The 27,054-nt window shown below is 47.4% G+C and overlaps 2 protein-coding genes across 3 annotated transcripts in view; one reads left to right on the forward strand and one right to left on the reverse strand.

Annotated features, from left to right (window-relative positions):
* LOC119968765 (interferon-induced GTP-binding protein Mx1-like) overlaps positions 1–18,454 on the forward strand; it is a 30,085-nt gene extending 11,631 nt beyond the window's left edge. For both annotated transcript variants that reach the window (XM_038801466.1, XM_038801467.1), the window contains exons 7-14: positions 1,170–1,368; positions 3,766–3,844; positions 5,978–6,100; positions 7,001–7,145; positions 8,211–8,369; positions 12,395–12,471; positions 13,972–14,196; positions 16,781–18,454. In XM_038801466.1, coding sequence (XP_038657394.1) covers positions 1,170–1,368; positions 3,766–3,844; positions 5,978–6,100; positions 7,001–7,145; positions 8,211–8,369; positions 12,395–12,471; positions 13,972–14,196; positions 16,781–17,005 — 1,232 coding nt within the window. In that variant the 3' untranslated portion in view covers positions 17,006–18,454. The remainder of the gene's footprint in view (positions 1–1,169; positions 1,369–3,765; positions 3,845–5,977; positions 6,101–7,000; positions 7,146–8,210; positions 8,370–12,394; positions 12,472–13,971; positions 14,197–16,780) is intronic.
* LOC119968659 overlaps positions 1–27,054 on the reverse strand; it is a 115,759-nt gene that overhangs the window by 61,845 nt on the left and 26,860 nt on the right. The window contains exons 12-14 of the mRNA XM_038801276.1: positions 26,262–26,483; positions 23,310–23,543; positions 16,832–16,960 (exon numbers count right to left, since the gene is read on the reverse strand). Coding sequence (XP_038657204.1) covers positions 16,832–16,960; positions 23,310–23,543; positions 26,262–26,483 — 585 coding nt within the window. The remainder of the gene's footprint in view (positions 1–16,831; positions 16,961–23,309; positions 23,544–26,261; positions 26,484–27,054) is intronic.

The following is a 27,054-nucleotide window of genomic DNA, read 5'->3' on the forward strand; positions in this document are numbered from 1 at the left end:
TCCTTAAATACCCTTGAACTGAGTAGTTTGCTCAGCCATTGCAGAGGGCATTTAAGTGCCAACCGCAGTACTGAGAGTCTGGAGTCACTTGTAGGCCAGACCAGGTAAGGGGAAGGGTATTAGTGTCATGGTCACCCTTGTATTTGAGATTATTTTTAATTAATAGAATTTAAATTCCACCAGCTGCCAGGATGAGATTTGAACCAACGCCATCAGGGCATTAGCCTGGGTCTCTCTGGATTATAATCCTGTGAGATTGCCACTGCCTCCTCTGAAAGCGAGTGGTCCAGGCATTATTCTGCGATGTACCAGTTTGGGTCCAGTGTTGATGGGGGTCCTGCTTGGGGGTACATCTAAAGATGCTGAAACATTGGACTGAAGACTGGGCGGCCACAGGGTGCAAGGGTGGCAAGGTTTGAATCCCTCCTTGGGGCCAATTTCCTCACTTCCCAGCGGTAACTCCCATTTGCAGTCTATTATGTATAGGTGTCGTGGAAATAGGCAACTTTTTAAACGTAATTCAAGGTCCTCTTTGAATGTCCAATCAGAGTCATGGCCCAGATCCCCGGGGGGGGGAGGGAATGGTAGTGCGGGGGAACACTTCCGAGTTCACGGGTAGGGTATGCTTTTGCTTCCGCGGGTCTGCTCGCTGCCATTTGTGCCCTTGCCAACTGAAAAGCTGAGGGCACAGAGAAGAACAATATTTGGAATCTCTACATCTCGCATTCACCCCTTCTTATAGAATCAGCATGGCACAGAGCTGCATGTCAGTCGTGTCAGTGCAGGCTCTTTGGAGGAGCAATTCAGCCAGTTACGCTCTTTCCCCAAGCCTCTGCAACTAATGGCAATATGTGACTAGAGGTGATGGTGTACCCGTCGCCCATGTCCTCACATGTGTGACCCGCAGCGCACCTAACCTAGGAGTATTTCATTGGACGTTGGATCCCCATTGTGAGAACTATTCCAGTTCCCAGCTAAAAAAAACAGGATGAGGCGAAATAGGATGAGTGTGGAGAGAGCGTAAAGGAGTGAGATTTGCCAAGGTAGCTGCTGTGCAGTGAAAATGCTTTCATAGAGCAGGCAGGCCCAATGACCAATGTCTGCACTGTGATATTCTGTGGCTCGTTTGTTCATCCATGAAGCCTTATCATTGACCTTTGAATCCCCAGGCATATTAACAAAGCCGGACCTGGTTGACAAGGGGACAGAAGATAGCATCCTTAAAATCATGAGGAACGAGGTTGTTGCATTGAATAAAGGCTACATGGTTGTCAAATGCCGTGGACAGCAAGACATTAATGAACAACTGACCCTGGCAGAGGCGTTGCAAAGGGAGAAAGCTTTTTTCAAACAGAATGAGTTTTTCCGGTAAGGTTCGATTAAAAATGGAACATTGGTTATTTGCTTGACCGTGTGTTGCTCTGCTGTAGAATTTCCTGCGTGTGACTATATGCCCCAATTTAAGGCACTATTCATCCAGTTGGGCCCAATTTTAATTCTCCAGAGCTGGTGGAAACCAGGTGAGGTGGGTAGTTAAGTCAAAAAGCAATCTCCCTCCCTCTGATCCGTTGAGTCCTGATGATTACCTCTTCTATGAAGCAGGGCATTTGCAGTAAGGCAGCGATGTCCTTTAAACGTGAAGACATCGCCTGGGCCTGATCTGTTGTTTCAGCAGTGACCTGAGGGTTTCCTCATCAAGTCAGACCATCTGGGAGGTGGATCGTTGGCAAGAAAATGCATCACAAAAAGAAACCTTTAGCCTGGGATCCCACCCCTTCCACCACCAGCTGTGGCTCACTTCCTGTTTCCCACTCCCCAACTAGATAATGGGCCTGACCTGGTTTGGGTGAATCAGCAAGAAGGTGTAAGGTAACGAGGCTCGGGCATTAAGGTCGGCTCGGCCTCCGGGTTACAAGGGTCACCATCCACTTCAAGGCTCGTGAGCATTCTGTCCGCCCTTTAAAACTCTGGGTGTGAAATGAGAAAAGGTGAAGCGCACTGCTGCCATTGACCATGTTCGATCTCCCATCGCCAGACATAACTCCTCAAGTGAATCTCACCAACATCCACCCCGGGAAAGCAGGAACCTGTGACCCAGGGCGTCCCTGCTCTCGTATATTGATCACCATGTGTTGGGCTTTGGAAGCTCCACCCCCAAAGGTCTGCCCAGAAGACTCCAAACAATGGTCCTACCAGATTTCCTGAAGATTATTTTTAACTAAATAATAAATGTGTAAAATTTTGATCATTAACGATTGCATAATTTGATAGCAAACTGTGGTGGCCGTTGAGATTTCAGAACCATGGGGCAGCCATTTTGTAATGTCCCATGAGATCCCAGCAGCCATTTTGTTTCCTGTATTTAACCTTGGCTGTTTTTCTTCTCCACAATAGGACACTTATTTTTACAGGGAAATTTAGATTCCCGCTGCACAATCACCAAAATGCATGTGTCGCTTGACATTTCGTTTTCAAAGTTCACCAAATTCCAGCTTTCCCTCACAGCTACGTTGTAAAAGCTTTATGGTGCCTAATAATCACTGTTGGGAAATGGCAAGACAAAGAAAGCCACTTAACTTCAATTAACAGTAAAATAAAGTTAGCATTTTTATCACGACAATGGTAGTGCAATGGTTAGCACTGTTGCTTTACAGCACCAGGGTCCCAGGTTCGATCCCATACTTTGGTCACTGTCTGTGCGGAGTTTGCACATTCTCCCCATGTCTGCGTGGGTTTCCTCCCGGGTGCTCCGGTTTTCTGCTACAGTCCAAAGATGTGCAGGATAGGTGGATTGGCCATGATAAATTGCCCCTAATGTCCAAAAAAAGGTTAGATGGGGTTACTTGGTTACGGGGGTAGGATGGAGGTATGAGCTTCAGTAGGGTGCTCTTTCCAAGGGCCAGTGCAGACTGAATGGGCTGAATGGTCTCCTTCTGCACAGTAAATTCTGTGATTCGATGAAGGACCTCACCGTAATGGCCATTCTTCACCCATGGAGCTGAGGCAATGAATGCCAAGTGAGCCAGATCCTGGGTGGTCCTGAGATGGTCTGGCTCTGCTCTGGTGTTGCCTAATTAATCGAGCCACCTTCACGGCGCCCTCTTCCTCTCGGTTATCTGGTCCATTGTGCGACCTCAGTGATTCCCTTGATGAAGAATTAGTGTAAAAATATAGGGCAAGGTGTTGCACATAAAAATGAGAGCGCTTTAATGCAGTACTTTAAGTGAACCTAGCCAAGAAAATCTCCACAATTAATCTCCGTGTGCCACAGTGATTGATCCTAGTGAACTGTACTCGGGGGTGCTCATTCTGGGGCTAGAAGTTGGAAGTCGTGCAACATTGGAATGAGCACAGTCTGCGTGAAGTCTTGACATTGGCAGGTTGCTGGCACTCTTTGAGGGCTTGGCCAATCGAAGATTCGGTTGGGTTCATGTCCAGGAAAACCGGAAATTCCTGACCGCGCAAACGTACCAGTCTTAACCGGTGCCCTTTACACAGGCCAGGAATTCCGGAGCCACGGTCTTAACTCTGGGGGGTGAGCGAGGAGTTGACGGGGTGGAGTGTCAAGCTCACTGACGTACGGCGAAGCCCAATTTAACGGGCTGGCCCTCATAGGCCCGGGTTTGTATTTTAGGGTTGGGCTCCCAGCAGCCGGGTTTATTCTCATGCTCTTATGAGCTTGGAACGATCTTCCCTCATTGGTGGATCATAAAAATCTGGATGTGACGCCTTTGCTCATTGCACTTTTTTTCTCTTGTCGAGCAGAACCCTCTTGGAAGAAAAAGTGGCAACAGTTCAATGTGTAGCTGCCAGACTAACCACAGAACTTGTCAGTCAGATCCGGGTCAGTAACTCCTCTGCTTTATCTCTCATTAATAACTAGACCTCAGACATCGTTGGTAGTAAAGCCATCTGTGTTCAAAGTAGTGTTTGTGCATCGACATTTATGATGCAGAAATGGAACATTTCAGCCAGACGGGTGTTTTTGCCCCACATTAGCCTCCTCCTGACTTACTTCATCAACTTGTCAATGTCTCTTTTCCCCCCTTCATGTATCTATCTAGCTTCTGATTAAATATATCCATGTTATTTACTGCAAGAGCTCCCTTTGGTACCGCGTTCCACATTCTAATTACTCCCATAGTAAAGCAGTACCGGGTAGCACAGTGGTTAGCACAAATGCTTCACAGCACCAGGGTCCCAGGTTCGAATCCCAGCTTGGGTCACTGTCTGTGTGGAGTCTGCACGTTCTCCCATGCGTGCGTGGGTTTCCTCCAGGTGCTCTGGATTCCTCCCGCAGTCCAAAGATGTGCAGGTTAGGTGGATTGGCCATGATAAATTACCCTTAGTGTCCAGGTTGCCCTTAGTGTTGGGTGGGGTTACTGGGTTATGGGGATAGGGTGGAGGTATGGGCTTGGGTAGGGTGCTCTTTCCAAGAGCTGGTGCAGACTCGATGGGTCGAATGGCCTCCTTCTGCACTGTAAATTCTATGAAATCTATGTACCTCCTGATTTAGGCCGTGTTTGTTGGCGATGCTGTGCATGTACAGTTCTAGTGTTTTACTCCATTGCGTCTTTATGAGTGACAGAACAGGCAGCGGCCAAACCTGTACAGGTTCAGAAGTATTTTTGTAACGGTGGAAGAAAAGTTTTTTAAACTAGTGGGAAAGAAACAGTGGAGCTCTTTATTGACCACCACGTTTTCCTTGGAGATAGTTTTTAAAAAAAAGAAAATTACTTTGAAAAAAATTACATTTTATAAAGACTGAGACATTTGTGCAGATGTCGAGTTTCTAGCCAGAGATTTACAACGTGTGTAAAGCAGCGAAATACAGTCTATATATAGCCTTAATTTGCTTCGTGGAACTGTACATAGAAATCAATCTGGTACATTTCAAGAGTTTAACTTCATGAATAAGGTGATCAAATGGGTTTCTGCATGGGTCTCGGGAACATACCGGGGAGCAGAGGAATGACATCATCCCATTCTGCGCATGCGCAGGCCAAAAGCTCGAGGGAAGATGGGTATTGGTGGCCATCTTGTATTGACAGGAGATCGTGTTGGATTTATTGATGACAGGCATTCATTGATAGCTCTAGCTTTAATTACCCGCATGAGTGGAAACATCTTTCTACCCTATTCATAATTTTAACCTTTCATAATTTTAAAGACATCCTTCGAGCCATGTCTCAGCTTCTCCTTTCAGGAAGAAAGAACCTCGGCCTATTCCCTCTGATTTTACAACAGGAAACTCCTACTTTTTTCTCTCCCTGCTAATCTTCTGTTTGTAAGCTTGGCCGCAGTCTCTCCTCTGAGCTAAAGAATGGTGGCTTCCAGGGTGCAGTACTGAGAGAGTGCCACTTTGCCTGAAGTGCCCAGGGGTGTTCACCTATGTCAAAACCAAGGCCTGGCTCGGATGGCTATTAATGATCCCGTGACATTTATTCGAGGAAGAGCAAGGAAGTCACTTGGGTTTCCTTATCAGCAACATGAAGTTGCATGACAAGGAAGGTCATTTACTTTCACCGTGGATCATCGAATTTATAGCCGACAAAATTGAATTGAAAAATGTCCAGCAGCATCGAAGTGAACTGCTAAACACAATTGGAATCGTAAAGCGGTTTTTCATCTCACAAGGCTAAAAGTCTAAACACTTGTCTGTTTGGTCGAGAGAGGCCAAGGAAGAAGGTGAAGATCAGATACATTTTAGAAGTGATGCTGAGGGCGAACCACAATGCTCTTTTCCTCATCATTCCAAACTAATCGCTCATTCCCACATCAGGAATATAAAAGCTTTAAGACTCGGGGAGTTGACATTTCGAGCCTAAATTAAGGTGAAGTGCAAAGATTGGGAAGATGCCAAAACCATTTTTTTTTTTTCAAGCAATGGGTATAAGCAGTTTTGCAATTCAATTGGGGGTTTGTTTGCTTGAAGTAACAAAGGTTTCAATTTGATGCATTTTTTTTCCTTTTGAAGAAAACCCTGCCGACAATCGAAAGAGAGGTTCGGTGCAAAATTGCTGAAACTAGTCGGGAACTGGAAATGCTGGGAACAGGTGTGCCCGATGATGATGAGGATAGAATTCCTTTCCTCATTGACGTAAGTGCAAGAGGGAATTCATTCCCATTGGTTGGTGGCATGGTAGCACAGTGGCTAGCACTGTTGCTTCACAGCTCCAGGGTCCCAGGTTCAATTCCAGCTTGAGTCACTGTCTGTGCGGAGTCTGCACATTCTTCCCGTGTCTGCGTAGAAATCAATCTGGTACACTTCGGTTTCCTCCCACAGTCCAAAGATGTGCAGGTGAGGTGGATTGGCCATGCTAAATTGCCCCATAAGTCCAAAAGGATTGGGTGGGGATACGGGGATAGGGTGGAGGTGTGGGCTTAAGTTGGGTGCTCTTTCCAAGTGCCGGTGCAGACTCGATGGGCCGAACGGCCTCCTTCTGCACTGTAAATTCTATGATTCTCCCCATGTCTGCGTGGGTTTCATCCCCATAACCCAAAGATGTGCAGGGTAGGTGGATTGGCCACGTGAAATTGCCCCTTAATTGTTTTTTAAAAAAAGAATTGGGTACTCTAAATTTTTTTTAAAAGGACAGCATATTTCCTTCTCTTAAGGACATTAGTGAACCAGATGTGTTTTTACCACAATTGATAATAGCTTCATGATCAATGGTGATATAGTCCAGATTTATTTATAGAATTTAAGTTCCACCCAGCTGCCATGGTGGGATTTGAACTCTTGTCCCCCAGAACATGAGCCTGAATCTCTGCATTACTAGTCCAATTATATTACCACTACACCACCTTATAACTACACAGACTAATGCTTGGTGCAGGCAATTTCCCCAGAGCTAGGAGTCTGCACTTCACTAAGTAGAGACATGTCATCTATTGTTTTTCATTGTGAAGAAGCTGGCAGGGAAGGGAAAGATGCTGGCATGGGTTTAGTGGTCAGGTTACAGTTGAAGACTAACTGAAACTTTCCAATGGACTGCAGAAAATTCGAGCTTACACTGAAGACCTATTCAGCTTGACAATTGGAGAATATTCAAAGGAGTATGATGATGATATGAAATTGTACACAGTGGTCCGAAAGAGTTTTGGAAAGTGGCATGACCTTCTCGATGCAGATCAGACAGAGTGTAAGTGTTCACTTAGCTTTCAGAAGCCTCCGTGAAGCATTGCGATCGGGCATTAAGCTTGATCAAGTGCATGAATGTTTTTCTGAGCGAACCTGTATTAATACAGCGCCTTTTATTTATTCAGAAACTCCCGCCAATGAGTTACTTTCCAGATGAAGTCACGGCGATAATATAGCAAGAGCAGCCAATTTGTGTGCAGATCAGTGCCCCTGAAGAGCAATAAGATGAATGATCAGGTTTTAGTGATGTTGGGTTTACCCGACATCGGAAGAACTCTCTGCTGTTCTTCGGTGGGATCTTCGACTTTCATCTGAGCCAGGAAACAGTGCCTCTGCGTGGGGTTGCATTTGACAGTGCAGCACTCGCTCAGTACTGCTCTGCCGAGTCAGCATATGTTATGTTCTCAACTCCCAGCAGTTTGAGTTTGAACCCACGACCTGAGTGAGATACAAAGGTGTCAGCACTGGACTAAGCCAGTATCAGGGATACTCTGGCATTTAATGCATTACTCCTCCTTTTGTCTCTCCCCCCCCCCCCCCCCCCCCCTCCCCCGCCCCCCATTCATGGTAGAGTGTTCGGACACCTTAACCATTGTGTCTGGAACTCTCCCACTCCCAGATTTCCATTGATCTCTGCAAATTAAAATCGTCCTGAGTCTATCTCTTTAATCGAGGTTTCAGTTAACATCTCCTAGCTTGTCCCTCTGGACTCAACATCTAATCCCCTCTCTTGTTTCCATTTATGAAGGATTTGGGTATAGTTTTCAAATCTTCCAAGGTTGTAGGTAAAGAACCAACCATGGCTGCCGATTGAATCTGAAAACACTAGTATCTTTGGCTGGGGTTTTGCCACCTCGCCGCTGCTGTGTATCTCCCCCTGGTGGATGCGGGCACACATTGACGTTGGGGAGAAGTCAGAAGTGGGAACTGGGGAGCTGGCTCAGTGAGCTGGTCTTCAACTGCACTGGACAACGTTAGTCTGAGAAACACAAAAATGTAATCACAGGACTTTGAAATCCAGGCCTTTTGTAATAAATGTGTGTGTTTTTATTTGCCGTTGATGCAGTTAAAGATATCATGAGTGACAAAGTGTCAGAGTACACGGAGAAGTCTCGTGGGAGAGAATTACCAGGATTCACCAATTACAGAATCTTTGAATCGCTGGCCAAGAATCAGATCGTGAAACTGGAGTCTCCGTCTCTGTGCATGCTGAAAGAGATAGCAGGTACGGTGCTGTCATGACTGTATGTTCCACGCTGCACTCTACAACATGAAACATACTACACCATAGAGCAAAGGATTTGCAATTATATACAGGGCAGCCACCTCTGAACACCCCGAAGCATTTCACAGCGAATGCTGGACTTCTTTTCAAGTGCAGCCATTGTTGTAAAATGCGGCACCTTTTTCGCTTAATGCCACCAATAAAGTAGTGCCTATATATCCGTTTTAATGATGTTAGTTTCACCGCAGATGGATTCCGTTCCTCTGGCTCTCCCTGCTCATTGGGAATTTCCTGCAGTGATTCGTACCCCTTGCCCTCAGTCTCTCTCCCGGCTTTGCCAACTCCTGCCCTTACCTGCTCTTGCCCTCCCCCTCCTGGCCTCTGTTCTTACTTGGGGTTCATTCTTCAGTGGCTGCTGGCTGTGTTCCGCAACTCACGCTCAGTCTTGAACTCCATCTAGTGGCAGACATTCCGTCAGTGCAGGTAGCTGCAAACTGCACCGTCCAGCTTCTGCCACTAGAGTGTCTCCTGGTCACTTGAAAAGCACTGGGCGGAATTCTCCGCTCCCGGGAAAAATCGGGAGGGCCGTCGTGAACTCGGCCGAGTTTCTCAGAGGCCGCTCCTCGCCCCCTATTCTCCCCTCCCGGCGGGGCTAGGAGCGGTGCTCCGTAAATCTCGTCTGCGGGGTGTCGCGCCGTGAATGACGCGGCCGGCGTGCCTAATGACATCAGCCGCGCATGCGCAGGCTGGCCGGCTCCAACCCGCGCATGCGCAGCTGACGTCATGACGCTGACGGCACGAACCTGCGTGGCGTGACGTGGCGGCTTGATCTTGCGGGGCGGCGGAGGGGAAACCTTGCGTCCGATTTGGACGCCGGCCCGACGATCGGTGGGCACCGATCGCGGGCCTGTCCCCTCCCAAGCACAGTCGTGCTGCTCTTTCCTTTCTAGGCCACCTACAAGCCCCAAACGGGCTTCTCACTCCCGTTTCACAACGGCAGCGACCAGGTGTGTTTGCCGCTATCGTGAAACGGCTGCAAACGGCAGGCCGCTCGGCCCATCAGGGTCGGGAGAATCGCCGGTGAAAAACGGCGAGCGCCGATTCTTCCAAGGGGGGGAGGGTGGGGGGGGGGTGAATTTGTCGAGGGGCCCTCCACGATTCTCCCATGCCGCGTGGGGAGCGGAGAATCGCGCCCACTGTGTACTGAGGTGAGAGCAGGTCCTGTGCTGTAATTTTAAAAATAATTTAATTTCTATCATGTTTATTTTATACTTGGTGATATATCTTAATCTGCAGACTATTAAAAGTTAGGTACGCAGTGTTGCACATTTATGGTATAGTATTTCATAGAATTTACAGTGCGTAAGGAGGCCATTTGGCCCATCGAGTCCGCACCGGCTCTTGGAAAGAGCACCCTACCCAAGCCCACATAACCCAGTAACCCCACCCAACACTAAGGGCAATTTTGGACACCAACGGCAATTTAGCCTGGCCAATCCACCTAACCTGCACATCTTTGGGAGGAAACCGGAGCACCCGGAGGAAACCCACGCACACACGGGGAGAACGTGCAGACTCCACACAGTCAGTGACCCAAGCTGGGAATCGAACTTGGGACCCTGGAGCTGTAAAACAATTGTGCTAACCACTGTGCTACCGTGCTGCCCCTAACTTTCAACTTGCACATTTTTTTCTGCGTGAGAAATATCCGTAGGAACCTAACTGCAGCTTTGATATTAATTCCTATGGGAGCCCATGATTCACTTAAAGCTGTTTCACTTAAAGTCAGAATTTTTAGGAATGCAACCACAACTTTTAAGTGAGGACTTGTTCATACTAATAGGAAACATGACAGCTAATTGCACACCGCAAGGTCCTCATAAACAGTAAGGATATCATGGCAAGGTATCGGTTTTCAGTGATGTTAAGTATTGGACAGGACACCAGGGGTAATTCTCCGGTTCCTGTTTGCATAGTTTCATAGAATTTACAGTGCAGAAGGAGGCCATTCGGCCCATCGAGTCTGCACCGGCTCCTGGAAAGAGCACCCTACCCAAGGTTAACACCTCCACCCTATCCCCATAACCCAGTAACCCCACCCAACACGAAGGGCAATTTTGGACACTAGGGGCAATTTATCATGGCCAATCCACCTAACCTGCACATCTTTGGACTGTGGGAGGAAACCGGAGCACCCGGAGGAAACCCACGCACACACGGGGAGGATGTGCAGACTCCGCACAGACAGTGACCCAAGCCGGAATCGAACCTGGGACCCTGGAGCTGTGAAGCGATTGTGCTATCCACAATGCTACCGTGCTGCCCCACTACATGGGTTTCATGGGATCCTTTATATTCTCTTGACAGCAGACTTGATTTAACATCTGAAAGACCGCACCCCTGACAGTGCAGCACTCTCTCGGTCCTGACCTGGAGTATCTGCCTCGTTTACATGATCAAAGAAACTTCTGAACCCACAACCTTCTGTCTAAGGTGATGCCCCCCCCCCCCCAAGGCAACCCTCCCGGCTACCCACCATCCTGCACAGTGCAAATCCCCACCACCCCCATCCCTACGAAAAGACCGTGCATGCTGACATTTCCAAGCTGGAGGTAATAGGTTTTCATGAGGTAAGAGTATCAAAGGATCAATCAGCCACGATCAAGCAGATGATCTCAATAATCCAATAGAGGGACAGGACAGAGTCGAGGGGCTGAATGGCCTACTTCTGTTACATTTTGGCAGAAATGTAGTGTGTAGCGGTAAAAGTAGCACCATTTTCTTTCTAGAAAGGGGCTGGGTAACTATCTGGGTAGGAACTGAACCAATGATGACAATGATAGGTACAGCTGGCGAGTAGAATCCCTACGGAACACGATGGTTATTGAACCGCAAGATCCATGGTGGGGGTCGAGAAGAAAGGGAGTGGTTCCTGTACAGTGCACAGATACAAGGTCAGGCAAAATGCTCTTGATCTCATTCGATTCATTTTTGGGACACGGAGCAAGGTTGCAGACTCTTGGCTGATTAAGTGGCAGCAGGAATAGCCCTCGGGCCTTTTCCACCATTTGGTTACATCATGATCCTGAAGACCAAAAGACACAAGAGCACTAGGAGGTCATTCGGCCCCTCTAGTCTGCTCAGCCATTCAATGAGAGCACGACTGATCTGATATAATCCTCAACTCCCCTTTCCCGCCTTATCCCCATAACCCTTGATTCCCTTACTGATTAAAACTCTGTCCCTTAACTCATACTTAATGACCCAGCCTCTACAGCTCTCTGCGGTAAAGAATTCCACAGATTCACTATCTTCTGAGAGTAGAAATTCCTCCTCATCGCTGTCTTGAATGGCGACCCCTCACTCTGAGATTATGCCCTCTGGTCCTAGATTCTCCTGCAAGGGGAAACTAAATCTGAGGGGGCTTGACAGAATAGATACTAAGAATCCTATATGTCCTAGAACTGAATATTGGCCCCATCTACCTGCCTTGGCTCTTCATCCTTTAATATTCTTACCTAAAGCCAATCTTACCAAAATGTTGTTTGATTCTATGGTAGAGTGGTTTGGGCTTGGTGATCCTTTTCCATAGCTACCTTCCCATGTTAATCAGCTTGTTAGCATTGCATTAGTAAGGCGCCATCATAAATGAAAGTTGTTCAAAACGTAAACAGAAGAAATGCCATGTGCTCCCTGTGGTGATATGACTAGGAGGTTTACGGTACCTATCTGCCATTGGTGCAGAACACTCGCTGCCCATTGGCTCAGGCCGGTCATGTGCCTCTCAGCTGGTTGGTTGAGACTAGTCAGGTGACTGCTCACCGATTGGTCGGGAGGCAAGTAGTCCCGCCTACGAGGCGGGGTATAAGAACCCGTAGGACCCGGCAGTCGGCCTTTCTCTGTAAGTCGACTGCCGGGCACACAACTAGTCGATTAAAGCCTAATGTTTGGATCTTCATCTCGACTCGTGTCCAATTGATGGTACATCAATCCCTCTCATGATATCTTTCTTATTTTGCTTACAGACCAGGTTCAGTCAGTGTTTAACGATTTGGCTTTGCAGCATTTTCCAGGGTTGCCAAATCTAATGAAAAGCATCAAGGTACGTATTGTTCCTATTTATGGGGGTGGTAAATGATTGCGGTTGGACTTTCAGTCAGATAGGGGGGCTGGTTCAGGTCCTGACCTTGTCGGGTGTGCTTTAGAAAAAACCCACAATGGATTTTCGAAAGCTCATCAAAGACTAAGGAGTCAGGGGATTAACCATCCCGTTGTTGATGGTGGATTTGCCCCCAATGCTGAAGCGTTGTGCAGCTGTTGATCTGGGGACTGAGGATCCCTCCTGTGATCTCTCACACCATCCTCCTCTTCCAAGCTTGAGCCACCATGCTGGGCTGGGTCCATCCAGATCTCCGTGGGCTGTCTGTGTTGCTGCCTGACCAGAAGAGGCCCCATAGTTAAAAGTAATCGGCCTCAATAGGCTGCCTGCCAATAAATTGACGTTGGGTTAGAATCGGGGCAGCAAACCCACACCGAGGCTGGCGGAACCAAATTGTCTGCCTACCTTCCCACACCCAATCCGGACCTCGCACTAAGTTTAAAAAAAAACCTGGCTAGGGTGTCTAAACAAATCTGTGTCCCAACCCATTGGAGGAGACTGAATGCGAATAACAACGTATTTACGGGAAAGGACTGAAGGGAATTAACAAGGTCTGCTGGGAGATCCTCTGTTGTGTGTCAACGCTACAATTTGCAACAGTGCCCCTAGATTAGAGAGATGGAAAACTAACCAGGGATCCTGTTCCAAATCACAACTTGAAAATAAACATGGGCATTGGATGAAGCTGCAATTGGCTAAGAGATGGGAGGCAGTGATGGTAGAATGAAATTCTCACTGAATGTCGCGGGTTCCCTCGGTGTTGCTATTGGGATGAGTGACGCTGGACCCCTGTCACTCCCACTAAATCCAGCAGGGGTGCGGGAATGAATAAGATATTTCTCTCGAAGAGTCACCAGCGCAGACTCGATGGGCCAAATGGCCTCCTGTAAGATTCTGAGCCAGTGCTGACGTTGGTTTTAATGCTTTGCAGTGCTGTCAGCCGTGGCTTAAAGATTGAGAGAAGCTACCGAAGGGTATCAGTCACCCACTGAAACAGTCCCAAAAAACACCTCCCTTTCACAGCAGTGAGGATCCCTTTAACTAACACGAGTGAAGGCTGCTTTCTGCCTGTTCCCAACATGATCGAATAGAGTGTGCCATTGAGGGCTCGTGTGCTCACAGTCTCATGATACAGGCACAGGACACTGAATAACATATTTTAATGATGCAGTATTTGTTGTGGGCAACCATCAGGGATAGTCAATGTGCTCAAACCATTATGGTCATGGAACCCATTTCAGACCCAAGAAAAGACTAGAAATCTCCACCCCTTGTGCCTGCATGCACTGCAGGGGTTTGGTGAGGGGGGGGGGGCGTTGATTGCAAAGCGAAACACAAAGTCACATTTAAAGAGATGGAACAGATAGCAGCGTCCAGGGAAGGAGGAGACCATTGCAAACCACCTTGCCTGTCCCAGTAAAATACCAAACGTCTCCTCCGCAGAGTAAGATTGATGACATTCGCCAGGCGCAGGAGTTGGAAGCCGAGGAGATGCTGAAGACTCTGTTCAAGATGGAGAAAATGGTCTACAGTCAGGACATCATCTACTGCAACAAGCTGAATCAAATCCAGACCGAGTATGAGGTCCCAGAAGACCATAGCCAGAAGTTGATTTCCATGAACACTGATATCACCGCAATGTCCATTCATTTGGAGACCTACTACATGGTGAGCTACCCACCGGGCTGTGCAAGTCCATCTTTACTGTTAAGCTGACGTTGTTATTCTAATCAATTGATCGCTCTGTTGACCTCCTCTCTTGTCGTACGCACGAAGGGCTGTTGACCTCACGCTGTGTACCAAACGCTTTCCGCTGTGCAGAGGAGGAGGTGTGATGGACAGGGGTACTGAGCAGGCAGGACAGAGGAAAACTAGGCAAGAAATATACTATTTTCCGAGGATCAAAGTGCAGGGGTGCCCTAAGAATATTTTTTTAAATGGCGGCTTTTTCAGCTGCCAGTCCAAATGTGCTGAGTTGTCACTGAGCACGAAGATCGTAAGAAAAAGGGGCAGGAAGAAACCATTCAGCTCCTCGAACCTGTTCCACCATCCAGTAAGATAATGGCTGATCTGATTGTGGCTTTAAATCCACTTTCCTGCCGACTCCCTACTTGATCAAAAATCTGTCTAACTCAGGCTTGAATATATTCAAGTACCCAGCCTCCACTGCTCTCTGGCGAAGGGAGAGAATTCAAAGGCCGACAAATCTCTGCGAGAAAATAATCCTTCTTAAATGGGAGGCCCCTTATTTTTAAACTTTGTCGTCTCCCCCCGCTCTCTCACCCCCCCCCCCCCTCCCCTCACCCTACCCCTAGTTTTAGGTTCCCCGATGATGGGAAGCCTTGTTAAATCCTCCGTGTCTTATCCGTTTCAATAAGATCACATTTCATTCTTCCAAACTCCAGCGAGCGTGGACCCAATTTACTCAACCTTTCCTCATAAGATAAACCCCTCATCCGGGAAATCAACCAAGTAAACCTTAATGCCAGTATGCCCCTCCTTAAGTCAGGAGACCAGAAGTGAAATCTCGCCAATTGCCCTGCACAGTTTTAGTAATTCTTCCCTACTTTTATACTCTCTCCCCTGAGCAGTAACATTCCCTTCACCTTCCTACTTGCCGCATGTTAACTTTTTGTGATTCATGTACAAAGCACTCAAATCCCTCTGTACTCCAGGATTCTGAATATTTTTCCATTTAAATAATATATTTTATTCTTCTTGTCAAAGTGGACAACCTCATATATTTTCACACATTATACATCCATCCGCTAGATTTTTGGCTACTCACTTAATCTATGGCCTTTTGAAGATTCTTTGTGTCCTCCTCATAACTTGCTTTCCTATCTTTGTATCATCAGCAAATTTGGCTACATTACAGTCGGTCCTTCATCCGAGTCATTAATATAGATGTAGTTGAGGCTGCAACATTGACTCCGGCAGCGCTCCACCAGTTACAGATTGCCAAACTGAAAATAACCCATTTATCCTCACTCTCTGTTTCCTGTCACGTAGTAAATCCTATGTTAATGCTAATACATCATCCCCAACACCACAACCTCTTCCTTGCATAGGAATCTTTGATATGGCACTTTTATCAAATGCCTTTTGAAATCCCAATGCACAACATCTATTTTAGTCCACCCCGCTTGTTACATCCTCAAAGAACTCTAATAGATTTATCAAACACCAATAATCTGTCACAAAACCACTGACATGACAAATTTTCATGCTTTATACTTTACTGTAACGAATAAACTAAAAGCAACACTGACTGAACATTACTTGGAAGACTAATCTACAGAAACAGGCACTTTCCCTCGAGCACAACCGGAATAAATATGCCATGTTTATGGAGTACTCCCACACTCCCAAGAGGGTATGTAGCCTTGTAGTTAAGGTCATGAATTGTTCTCATCTCAAATTACACAAGCGACAAATGTCCCAGTTTTTTAAAAGTTCATTAACTCAATTTCCTGAGTATAACCGAAACCGGCTTCCAGCATCAAGACACACTCCTTGGTCTCCAAACCTCTACGAGTTCCATCTGTTCAAACATGGAATCCATTCACACCAACATTCTGCTTAGTGGTTAACGCAAAAACAGTCTATGCCTCTGTTTGCCGCAATAGCTATTGTCCTTTCTCTCCAGGTGTCTCGGAGTAACTTTCCAAAAATATGAGCTGCCCTTTATATGTGTCAAGATGGGAAACCTGGCCCTTGGATTTGAAAGAGTTTCAGCCTGGCCTTCTGCCCTCATGACAACTAAATCACCTGTAGCTGGACAGATGTCAGTGTGATTTCACCCCACCCCACTCCAGGACATTCTGTTTGACCTCAAAGTAAAAGAGACAAGTTCAAACCATTCCCACCTTAACGGCTTGCATTCGTAACAGTGTTTTGTCTTGTGGGGAAGCACGTGACCAGGGATCGCCAACATACAATAGTCACCAAAAAAATTCCAAGAGGGAATTCCGAAAGAACCCCTCTGTACCCAAAGAGCGGTGAGAATGTGGAACTCTATCCACAGGAAGCACTTGAAGTGAACAGTATGGATATGTGTAAGGGGAAAGTAGTCAAGCATTTGAGGGTGAAGGGAATAGCTTTAGGTGAAAAAAGGTGGAGAGGAGGCTTGAGTGGAGCATCAACCCGTTTGGGCCAAATGGACTGTTTTATCCGATGTAACCCTTTGGCACAAGGCCTACAAGACCTCAAGAAGCCCGCTTGACGGTGCGTCTGCTTTTTTATCTTTCAGATTGCTTCGAACCGACTAGCCGACATGGTCCCCATGGTGCTGCGATTCTACCTTTTGCAGGAGTATGCGAGCAAGCTGCAGCGCAATATGCTGCAGTTGTTGCAGGGAAAGGAGCGGATGGACGAGCTGCTGGTTGAAGAGGAGGACGTATTTGAGAAGCGCAAGTTTCTCAACTGTCGCCTGAAGAGGTTGAGAAAAGCACGGCAAATATTGACCATGTGCTGAAGCAAATAGATAGAGGACATATTCAGCAAACTAGTACGTCTTTTGTGAGTTACTGATGTTGACCTCCATATAGAAGCCTATGGGGATAATATGCCGAAGAGGAATCAACATCCCTGTCCTTTACCATTGTGTTCAATGATCTAGTAACTAAATTGAATCCGTTAAGGCCAATCAGCACCTTGTGTCTGTTGTGCCACTCAGTTATATTCTGGCAGATCTGCATCTTAACTTCACCTAACCACTTGGTCCTGTATCCTTGCCTGCTAAAAATCGATGGATCTCCAATTTGAAATGATCAATTGTGCCCCAGCATCTACAAAGTTTTGATGGGGGTGGGAAGACAGTTCCAGATTTCCTCTGCTCTGTGTGAAGAAGTGTGTCCTCACATGCTTTGGCATTAATACTGTTATGCCTCCCTTGTTTTGGACCTGCCCAGCAGAGGAAGTTGTTGCTCTCTCTCTACCTTTGATCATTGTCATTTGGTGGTACATAGCTTTGATTATTGCTGAAAGAATAAAGGGACATTTTTGGTCAAAGCTTTTTGACATGCAGTCATCAGGACAATTCGGCCACCATTGACTGTGTGTTCTCCATGGCAACATCTATCAATCCAGAGTCCACCTGCCTGCCAATCATCACTCTCAGCTCATGTGGTATAAATTGTTACTCTCTTCACAGTTGGCATTCTTGCGAATTGTCATGTTGAGTTGAAGATGAAAAGCTTCGGCAAAACATGCCTTTTTTTCAGCAATATCCTTTGATCACCTTAAATGCCTCCATTAGATCACCACCCCGTAGTCTGTTACACTGAATGTAGGCTTGTGAGACAGATGAGCAAGAACCCCAACCACCCACAATACTTGACGTTGAAACATTTGTGGACAAATTTCTAATAGATGCAAGGTTATCCCTTGGCAGCACTGACATCTAAAATTATCTTCTCTCTGCACCGTACTTAGCCTGTTTAGTCGCCACAATTATTTTCCCCCTTTCCGCCACCCCAATATTCTGACTTTTAAAGAAAACTCTGGCCATTTCCTGTCATGACTCTTGTTTATTATAGTGTCATTAAGGTGTACAGCAAAAAGGGATTAATGCTGTTTAAATTTTAGTTGTTCTTTGTCCTCGTCTGGCATCAGTTCACAAAACAAATAGCCATCAAAAATAGTTGTGTAGCATTAGGGTTTTGTTGCTTGGGTTTCATGCACACGACCACACACTCTTATTTTTCATGTGGGTTCTGCAGTTCTTGTATTGTTTGTTAGAATAATATTTTTTTCAAAATGCAGTAGTTTATTCAGCGATCTGGCTGGTATGTTCTGGTCACACACTTGCTGGACAGGCGTACCGATGGGGCTTCATACAGGTGGATGTGAAACAGTGCTATAACTGTGTATATTCTATTGTAATGAGCCTCTGTTAGTTCAATAAAAACACTGTTCCAGTCAAGCCTCTGCCTTTTTTGATCTGTCAAATCAACAGGATTTTCACTCAGTGCCTGAGCTTAGCCTGAGGATAATTCATTTTTGCTTTCTGAATTATCGTTTCCTTTAAGTCTGAATGTGAATGAAAAAAATAAAGGTTTGCATTTAAATAGCTCCCTTCATGACCACATGACATCCTAAATTACGTTACAAACAATGAAGTACGTTTGAAATGTAATGAAGAAGTCGACGAGAAACCAGAGAGGGGATCACAACCGCAGCAAATCCCATCCATAATCCAATGTCCATGTGTTTTCTGGTGGGTGTGGCTCGATATCTCCCAGGAGTGCGATTGGCCCCATCCCATCCTCCCTCGCTTAACTTTGGTCAATACTTGTACCTGAGCTGAAAATAGTTAATTCAGCGCATTTCCAGGATTGAACATCTCGGCCACCGGGGGGGAGCTGTGTGGCCTCTTGGGATACTTGGGACTGGAATCTCTGTTGCCGGTCGCGGAGTTCCTGAAGAGAATCCAGTGTCGGTCAAAAAACAGGATCATGCCCCACGCCAGTGGGAGGACAAAAACTGGTCACATTGACCCGTTAACGGGCTGAACATCGGATTCTCCAAGCCTGCGTGAATCTCCGGTCCTCTGGCCGGGAATTGGGGTATTTCCTAGTGCGGCCCTGGCAAGGTGGACCTCACGATGAGTCAAGGGGGTAACTGTTTCAGGCAGTTGCCCCCAAAGTCCAACAGAGGACCCCACCCCCTTATGAGAGGCACCCCCTCCCCTGCTTGAAACCCCTCCAACACAGAGACCCCTGCCTGAAAGCTAGAGAGTAGATAGATCATAGAACATACAGTTCAGAAGGAGACTATTTGGCCCATTGAGTCCGCACCGACACACTTAAACCCTCATTTCTACCCTATCCCAATAACCCCTCCTAAGGACAATTTTCTCATGGCCAATCCACCTAACCTGCATGTCTTTGTGGGAGGAAACCGGAGCACCCGGAGGAAAGCCACGCAGACAACGTGCAGATTCCACACAGACAGTGAGCCAGCGGGGTTTCAAACCTGGGACCCTGGCGCTGTGAAGCCATAGTGCTATCCACTTGTGCTACCGTGCTGCCCTACAGTCCAGGCACAGACAGTGAACAACAAAATAACTGCTTTAAAACTTGCCTACTGGCTCAGGCAGAGGAAGCAGCACCTGTAAATTCCTGGAAAGAGAAAAACAGCCAGCTGGGTTTAGATCCTCATTCATATCAATGTGAAATGTTATTTTACTCAGCTGTAATTGACAGCTTCCACACACACACACAGCTGTCTGGATTGTTTAATTCATTTCCCTTCACACTGGACTGGATTTCAAGTAAGAAGCTGTGATTGACAGCTCCTGGACCACATCAGGGACAGTCAAGTGCTTTCTGGAGAGAAAAAGTGGAAGTGAGCAAACTGTCTTTGCCTGACATTGGACTCTCTGCCACATTGGTAACCCTAGTACTGGCAGCGGGTGGCGGAATATCCAGCCCACTAAAACCTGAAAATGACTGGTACTTGTCTGAGCTGGAGACCAGTACCTGTCATTTTCCAAGCTTCACTGCTTTTTCCTCCTGGGAACAGAAGTCTGATGGTCCGATTGGTGGGCTTGCGTGATCCGGGGGGGGGGGGGTCCCAACTCCTTCCACGCCGGCCCACTGTGTGGTTCCCCCATGTTGCGCAGCGCCAGCACGCATGCGGGGTCCCTCAGACGGCCGCTGCATGCATGTGCAGACCTGTGGCAAACAGTGCAGGGCCGCGTACAGCAGCTGGAGCAGCGCGGAGCACTCCAGGCCCCCTGTGGGCCACAGAATCGCTGGGCCAAGAGGCCCGTTGACACGGCGTGAAACACTCCGCTGTTTACGCCGGCGTGAAATCAAAATGAAATGAAATGAAAATTGCTTATTGTCACAAGTAGGCTTCAAATGAAGTTACTGTGAAAAGCCCCTAGTCCCCACATTCCGGCGCCTGTTCGGGGAGGTTGGGAATTGAACCGTGCTGCTGGCCTGCCTTGGTCTGCTTTCAAAGCCAGCTCTTTAGTCCTGTGCTAAACCAGCCCCCCGGCATCAACATTTGGCCGCATTTTCAGAGAATTCCGGCCCTAATTGCTCCTTCTTTCTTCAGCCTTGAGTGTGTTTCCATTAACTTTTAAAACCTTCAATTATTTTTGGGATGTCACCAAAACAAAGTTTAGAACCTTATCCTTGTAACCACTCCCTGTCCTTTCACCCTGTCTATTTCTGGACTTGTGAGAAAGTGATGCTGTTAATGATGACCCTAACGCAATTGATGGGTAATCCGCACCTGTAGGTGTATTGCTTTTAATGTGGGAGTTAACTCTTATGATCCAGAATGCAGTAACTTGAAATAATTCATGAAGCATACGACGTGGAAATAGAAACAAGATTTACTGTAACCATTTATTTAATTGCAATTCATAGAATCATAGAATTTACAATACAGAAGGAGGAGGCCATTTGGCTCATTGAGTCTGCACCGGCCCTTGGAAAGAGCAACCTACTTTAAGCCCACACCTGCACCCTATCCCCATAACCCAATAACCTCTCCGAACCTTTTTTAGACACTAGGGGCAATCCACCTAATCTGTCTTTGGCCTGTGGGAGGAAACCGGAGCACCTGGAGGAAACGCACGCAGACACAGAGAAAACGTGCAGACACCACACAAACAGTCACCCAAGCCGGGAATCGAACCTGGAACCCTGGAGCTTTGAAGCAACTGTGCTAACCACTGTTCTACCGTGCTGCCCATTATAGCATACATGAAGTTGCTCAAGTTTTCATCTATTGATGTAAGTTTATCCAATTTTGTTAGATCCAACTAATGCCCATTTGATATATTTATTCACCTGAGGAAGGAGCTGTGCTTCGAAAGCTAGTGATTCGAAAAAAACCTCTTGGACTTTAACCTGGTGTTTTAAGACTTCTTAACATATTTATTATGAGCTCCTCCATTGCAAAATTTGCCCATCGCGCTAACATCCAATTCCAAAAAGCACTAACAGAAAGGAAGCTTGACACACTTGCTGGAAGAACCCAAGTCCTGTCCTTCCACTCTGTCTGTTTCTGGTCTTGGAAATTGGCATCCGTAACGATGACCCAAACCTAATCGATGGGTAACACCTTTCATGATTTCAGAATGACCCAAAGCACTTTACAGCCAAAGATGTATTGAAATGTATTCACCATTGTACTGTAGATATATGACAATAACTAGATAACATGTTAACGGGGTGGCACAGTGGTTAGCACTGCTGCCTCACAGCTCCAGGGACCCAGGTTCGATTCCAGCCTTGGGTGACTGCCTGTATGGGTTTCCTCCAGGTGCTCTGAGGTTTCCTCCCACAGTCCAAAGACGTGCAGGTTAGGGGGATTGGCCATGTTAAATTGTCCCTTAGTGTCCAACGGTGAGGTGGGATTACGGAGATCAGGTGGAGGATAGAGTGTGGGTAGGATGTTCTGTCAGAGAGTGGGTGCAGACTCAATGGCCTCCTTCTGCACAGGAATACACAGGAGCTTAGTTAGTGTGGAGCAAATCCAAAACCACATCATTACCAATGCTACCATTGTAAAATAGTACAAGTGGTTTCTGCATTGCATTACAATTCCTGGACGGTAATTGTAAATCTAATCTTTCTTACGGAAGGCTTGATGCTGGAGCTTTGACACTGGGTATGGTGCCATTATTTGGGGCAAAGATTATGGCGAAAACTATGAACACAGAACACAAAGTGTCGCAGGAGGCCATTCAACCCATCGAGTCTGCATCGACCCACTCAGGCCCTCACTTCCACACCATCCCTGCAACCCAACAACCCTTCCTAACCTTTTTTGGGTACTCATGGCAACTTATCATGGCCAATCCACCTAACCTGCACGTCTTTGGACTGTGGGAGGAAACCAGAGCACCCGGAGAAAACCCACACAGACAGTGATCCAGCGGGGAATCGAACCTGGGACCCTGGTGCTGTGAACCCACAGTGCTATCCACTTGTGCTACTGTGCTGCTCAGTTTCTCAACTTTCACACTTTCTCAAGTTTCAAACTCATCTACATGACCACTGAACATAAAACTTCTCCTGAACAGCACAATTATCACCAGTTAAGAACATATCATCATTACTTGTTTTAATTGTTCTAAAAGTTCCCTGATACAGTTAATAGCAGTGACCTGTTGCAATTTGACATAACAAATATGCAATATCAATTGAGTAACCCAATATTAAATAAGCAAAATGGCTGGAGAACATGCCATCAAACGCTATTTTCTGATTGTGTTGGTGTGTTTCTCAGTATATTCTCTTTGTTATATTCAAAAGATGAAAAAACATGCTAATGGCCTCCCCATGCATCGAAAAACAGCTTTATTTTAAGGAGTATCAAGAAAGGCCTGGTGATGAATACAAATGACGTAAACTCACAATTGTGATTGCTTATACCAACGGACATGGCCAGTCCTGTAGCAGGGCTGCCTTTTAACACAGTGTTTTTTAACCAGTTAAGAAGTCTTACACCAGGTTAAAGTCCAACAGGATGTGTTTCGAATCACTAGCTTTCGGAGAACTGCTCCTTCCTCAGGTGAATTTAGCTGAAGTGACATCAGAGAGTCCCACCAGAAAAGGTTGCCCTGAGTATCATAAGAAGCTCCAGAGCCTTATCTCAATGTTCCACTTCTGTACAAAACCTCTTTCCGTTTAGTGCCGCTCTGCTGTGTTTGGAAGGGGCTGATAGAAATGGAATGCAGTGAGAATGTAAAAGAGAGAGCACCGAGCAAAGCTGTTAAGAAAAAGGATTTGTCAAAGCACGCTGTGTCACTACACTTTGTTGATTTCATAAGACATCAGAATAGCCTTGGCTTTGTTCAATTGGTTCAGGGAATCAGTGAATCGTCTGCGTTTCTTTGCTATTTCGGAATTCTCAGCCAGGAGACCGTCAGCATCCTCTTCATTCATAAAAGTTTGAGCCATCTTGAATTTGACCTGGTTTGCAAATTCTTTCAGAAGATGATATCTTGTCACCATGGGAATCATCTGAATCAATCGATCGATCGCAATCTACGTAATTTAAGGAAATAAAAACATGTTTAAACAAAAATGGTTTCCTGTTGAGGAGAAGGAGTTAAAGAAATAGAAAGATGGCTTTCATGACAACCAAACATCCCATCGCCAATAAAATACAGTCGCTGTTATTATGCAGGAAACGCAGCATAGTGATTCTATGATGGCACTTGGGCTGGAGTATGGGGGAATGATCCACGATGTGAGGTCAAATCCCACCATTGCAGCTGGGGAATCTAAATTCAATCAATTAAATGAATTTGGAATAAAAAGCTAAGATCAATAAAAGTGGCAATTAAATGACTGGATTGCCACAAAGACCCATCTGCATCAATGGGGCTGAGGTGGAGATGGTTGACAGCTTTAAATTCCTAGGTGGGCACATCACCAACAATCTGTCCTGGTCCACCCACGTTGACATGACGACCAAGAAAGCACAACAGTGCCTATACGTCCTCAAGATACTGAGGGAATTTGGCATGTCCACACTGACTCGTACCAATATTTACAGATGCACCATAGAATTTACAGTGCAGAAGGAGGCCATTCGGCCCATCGAGTCTGCACCGGCTCTTGGAAAGAGAACCCTATCCAAGCCCACACCACCACCCTATCCCCATAACCCAGTAACCCCACCCAACACTAAGGGCAATTTTGGGCACTAAGGGCAATTTAGAATGGCCAATCCACCTAACCTGCACATCTTTAGACTGTGGGAGGAAACCGGAGCACCCGGAGGAAACCCACGCACACACAGGGAGAGCGTGCTGACTCCGCACAGACAGTGACCCAATCGATCCTGGGACCCTGGAGCTGTGAAGCAATTGTGCCAACCACTATGCTACCGTGCTTCCCAAAGAGAGCATCCAATCTCTCTGCATCACTGCCTGGTATGGCAACTGCTCGGCCCAAGACCGTAAGAAACTTCAGAGAGTCATGAACACATCCCAGTCCATCACGCGCCTCCCATCCATTGACTCTATCTGCACCTCCCGCTGCCTTGGGAAAACGGGCAGCATAATCAAAGACCCCTCCCATCCGGGTTATTCTCTCTTCCAACCCCTTCCATCGGACCGTAGATTGAAAAATCTGAGAACATGGGCTAACGGTTTCAGAAACAATTTCTTCCCCGCTGTTATCAGACTCCTCAACGACCCTCTTAACAGACTGAGCTGATCGCTTCACACATCTTCTCTACTGAGTAGTACTAAACTCCATATGCTTCACCCAATGCCTGTGTCTATGTATTTACATTGTGTATTTATGTGTGTCCTATGTTTGTTTTCATGCATGGTGTGATCTCTCTGGACTGTACGCAGAACAATACTTTTCACTGTACCTCAATACACATGACAATAAATCTAATCCACATCCAAATCTGGTTCACGAATGTCCTTGAGGGAAGGAAAACTGCCCTGCATGCTTGGTCTGGTCTACATGTGACTGCAAACTAGGGGCGAAATTCTCTGACCCCCAGCAGGGTCGGTGAATCGCCCGGGGCAGCCGTAAATCCCGCCCCCGCCATGTCCAGAATTCTCCCACCCGCAAAATGTCGGCGTGCCGCGAATTCCGCCGCCCGCCTCGGAGAATGGCGGGGGCCGGCGGGAGGCTACGGGTTCCTGTGCTGCCGTTATTCTCCGGCCTGGATAGGCCAAAGTCCTGCCACTGAGAGGCCTCTCCCGCCACCGTGGTTTGAACCACATCTGTGCCGGCGGGATCGGCTGCGCGAGCAGGCCCCCCGGGTCCTGGGGGGGGGCGGGCGCGGGGCGATCGGACCCCGGGGGCTGCCCCCACGATGGCCATGGCCAGGCCCGCGATCGGGGCCCACTGATCGGCGGGCGGGCCAGTGCCGTGGGGGCACTCTTTTTCTTCCGCCGCCGCCATGGCCTCCACCATGGCGGAGGCGGAAGAGAATCCCCCAGCGCGCATGTGCTGGTAGTGATGTCAGCGGCAGCTGACGCACCGGCGCATGCGCGAACCAGCGAAGGCCTTTCGGCCAGCCCCGGTGCCGGGCGGTGGGCGTCAAAGGCCGTTGTTGCCGGTTTTGGCGCCAGCCGGTGTGGTGCCAACCGCTCCGGCGCGGGCCTAGCCCCTCAATGTGTGGGCTTGTCCCCCTTTGAGGAAGCCTGACGCCGGAGTGGTTGGCGCCACTCCGCTACGCCGGGACCCCCCGCCCTGCCGGGTAGGGGAGAATTTCGCCCCAGTTCTCTGAAATGGCCAAGCAAGGCTCACAGAAGCGAAAGGATGGACAATGTGGTCTTGGGCCACAGCTCATCATGCACTGGGGCTGATTTAGCACAGTGGGCTAAATCGCTGGCTTATAATGCAGAACACAGCCAGCAGTGCGGTTCAATTCCCGTACCAGCCTCCTTGAACAGGCGCCAGAATGTAGTAACTAGGGGCTTTTTACAGTAACTTCATTGAAGACTACTTGTGACAATAAGTGATTATTATTATCAATGATTGAAGAAAGATTCCGATTTCCGGTAAACAACAGTGTTATAATGGCTAATAATCTGCCATCTTAAAGCTAAATATTGGCCAGGACACCAGGGAATTCTGCCCTGCTCCACTTCAAAACAGGGCTACCTGAGGGGACAGGTGGCCCCAGTTTAAGTCTTATCTGAAATAAGGCATTCGCTCGGTGTAGCAATCCCTCACAGCAAAACAGAAGCGTGTAACTCGGAAGACGTGACTCTGCTTTCGAAGACCCACCTGATAATAAACTTGCAAGTGAACAGCCATTATGTGGCTGGAACGACCTGACGATGAACTGGGCTCCGTATTGCGGTTATTCTGAGATCTTGATTGTAACTCTTCCAGTTTGAAGCTGTACATGGCATCTGGCGCATAAACCATACCTTCCATGCTAAAATGCAGCCTCAAATTCTGTTCTGTAGCCAGTTCCTGTTTCCTGCGGATTTCAGCAATCAACTCCTGTGAAGAAAGGATGGAGGTGTTTGAAAAGCTTTTGAGAATGAAAGTTAATTGTTGGCTTCATTCCCAGTAAGCTCCCACCTTTGGCACCTGGAGTGCAGTGGTCAGATTTGAGCCACTGCACCTTAGGAAGGGTATTGGGCATGATTCTCCCCAGAAAATGACTGGGCACCGCATTGCGCCTGGCGTAATGGGTGAATCGCGTGAGAGTCCCAAATTGCGCGAGTCACCCGACTCGCTCCGCCTTTTGTGATCTGGATCTTGCCATCGCTGATCGTGATCCAGATCTGCAGCTTTAAGTGAGCCATAAGGCTCCTTTAAATACCCGGACACCCCTTTCACCTGGAGCTCGGGAGTCAACGGCCATGCCTGCAAGACCAGGCCAGGCCACCGTTTAGCACTGATTTACACAAAACGTGGACCAGGCGTGATGGCACCTCAGGGGGTCTTGCATTGGAGACCTGAGGGTGGTCGGGTCTGCTAGTCTGGAACCTGGAAGTGCCACCCTGGGGCAGGTGCCTGGCTGGCTGTGCCAAGGTGCCAAGTTGGCACTGCCAGTGTTTGGGCATGG

This window comes from Scyliorhinus canicula, chromosome 7 (genome assembly GCF_902713615.1).
Source record: "Scyliorhinus canicula chromosome 7, sScyCan1.1, whole genome shotgun sequence".
NCBI lineage: Eukaryota > Metazoa > Chordata > Chondrichthyes > Carcharhiniformes > Scyliorhinidae > Scyliorhinus > Scyliorhinus canicula.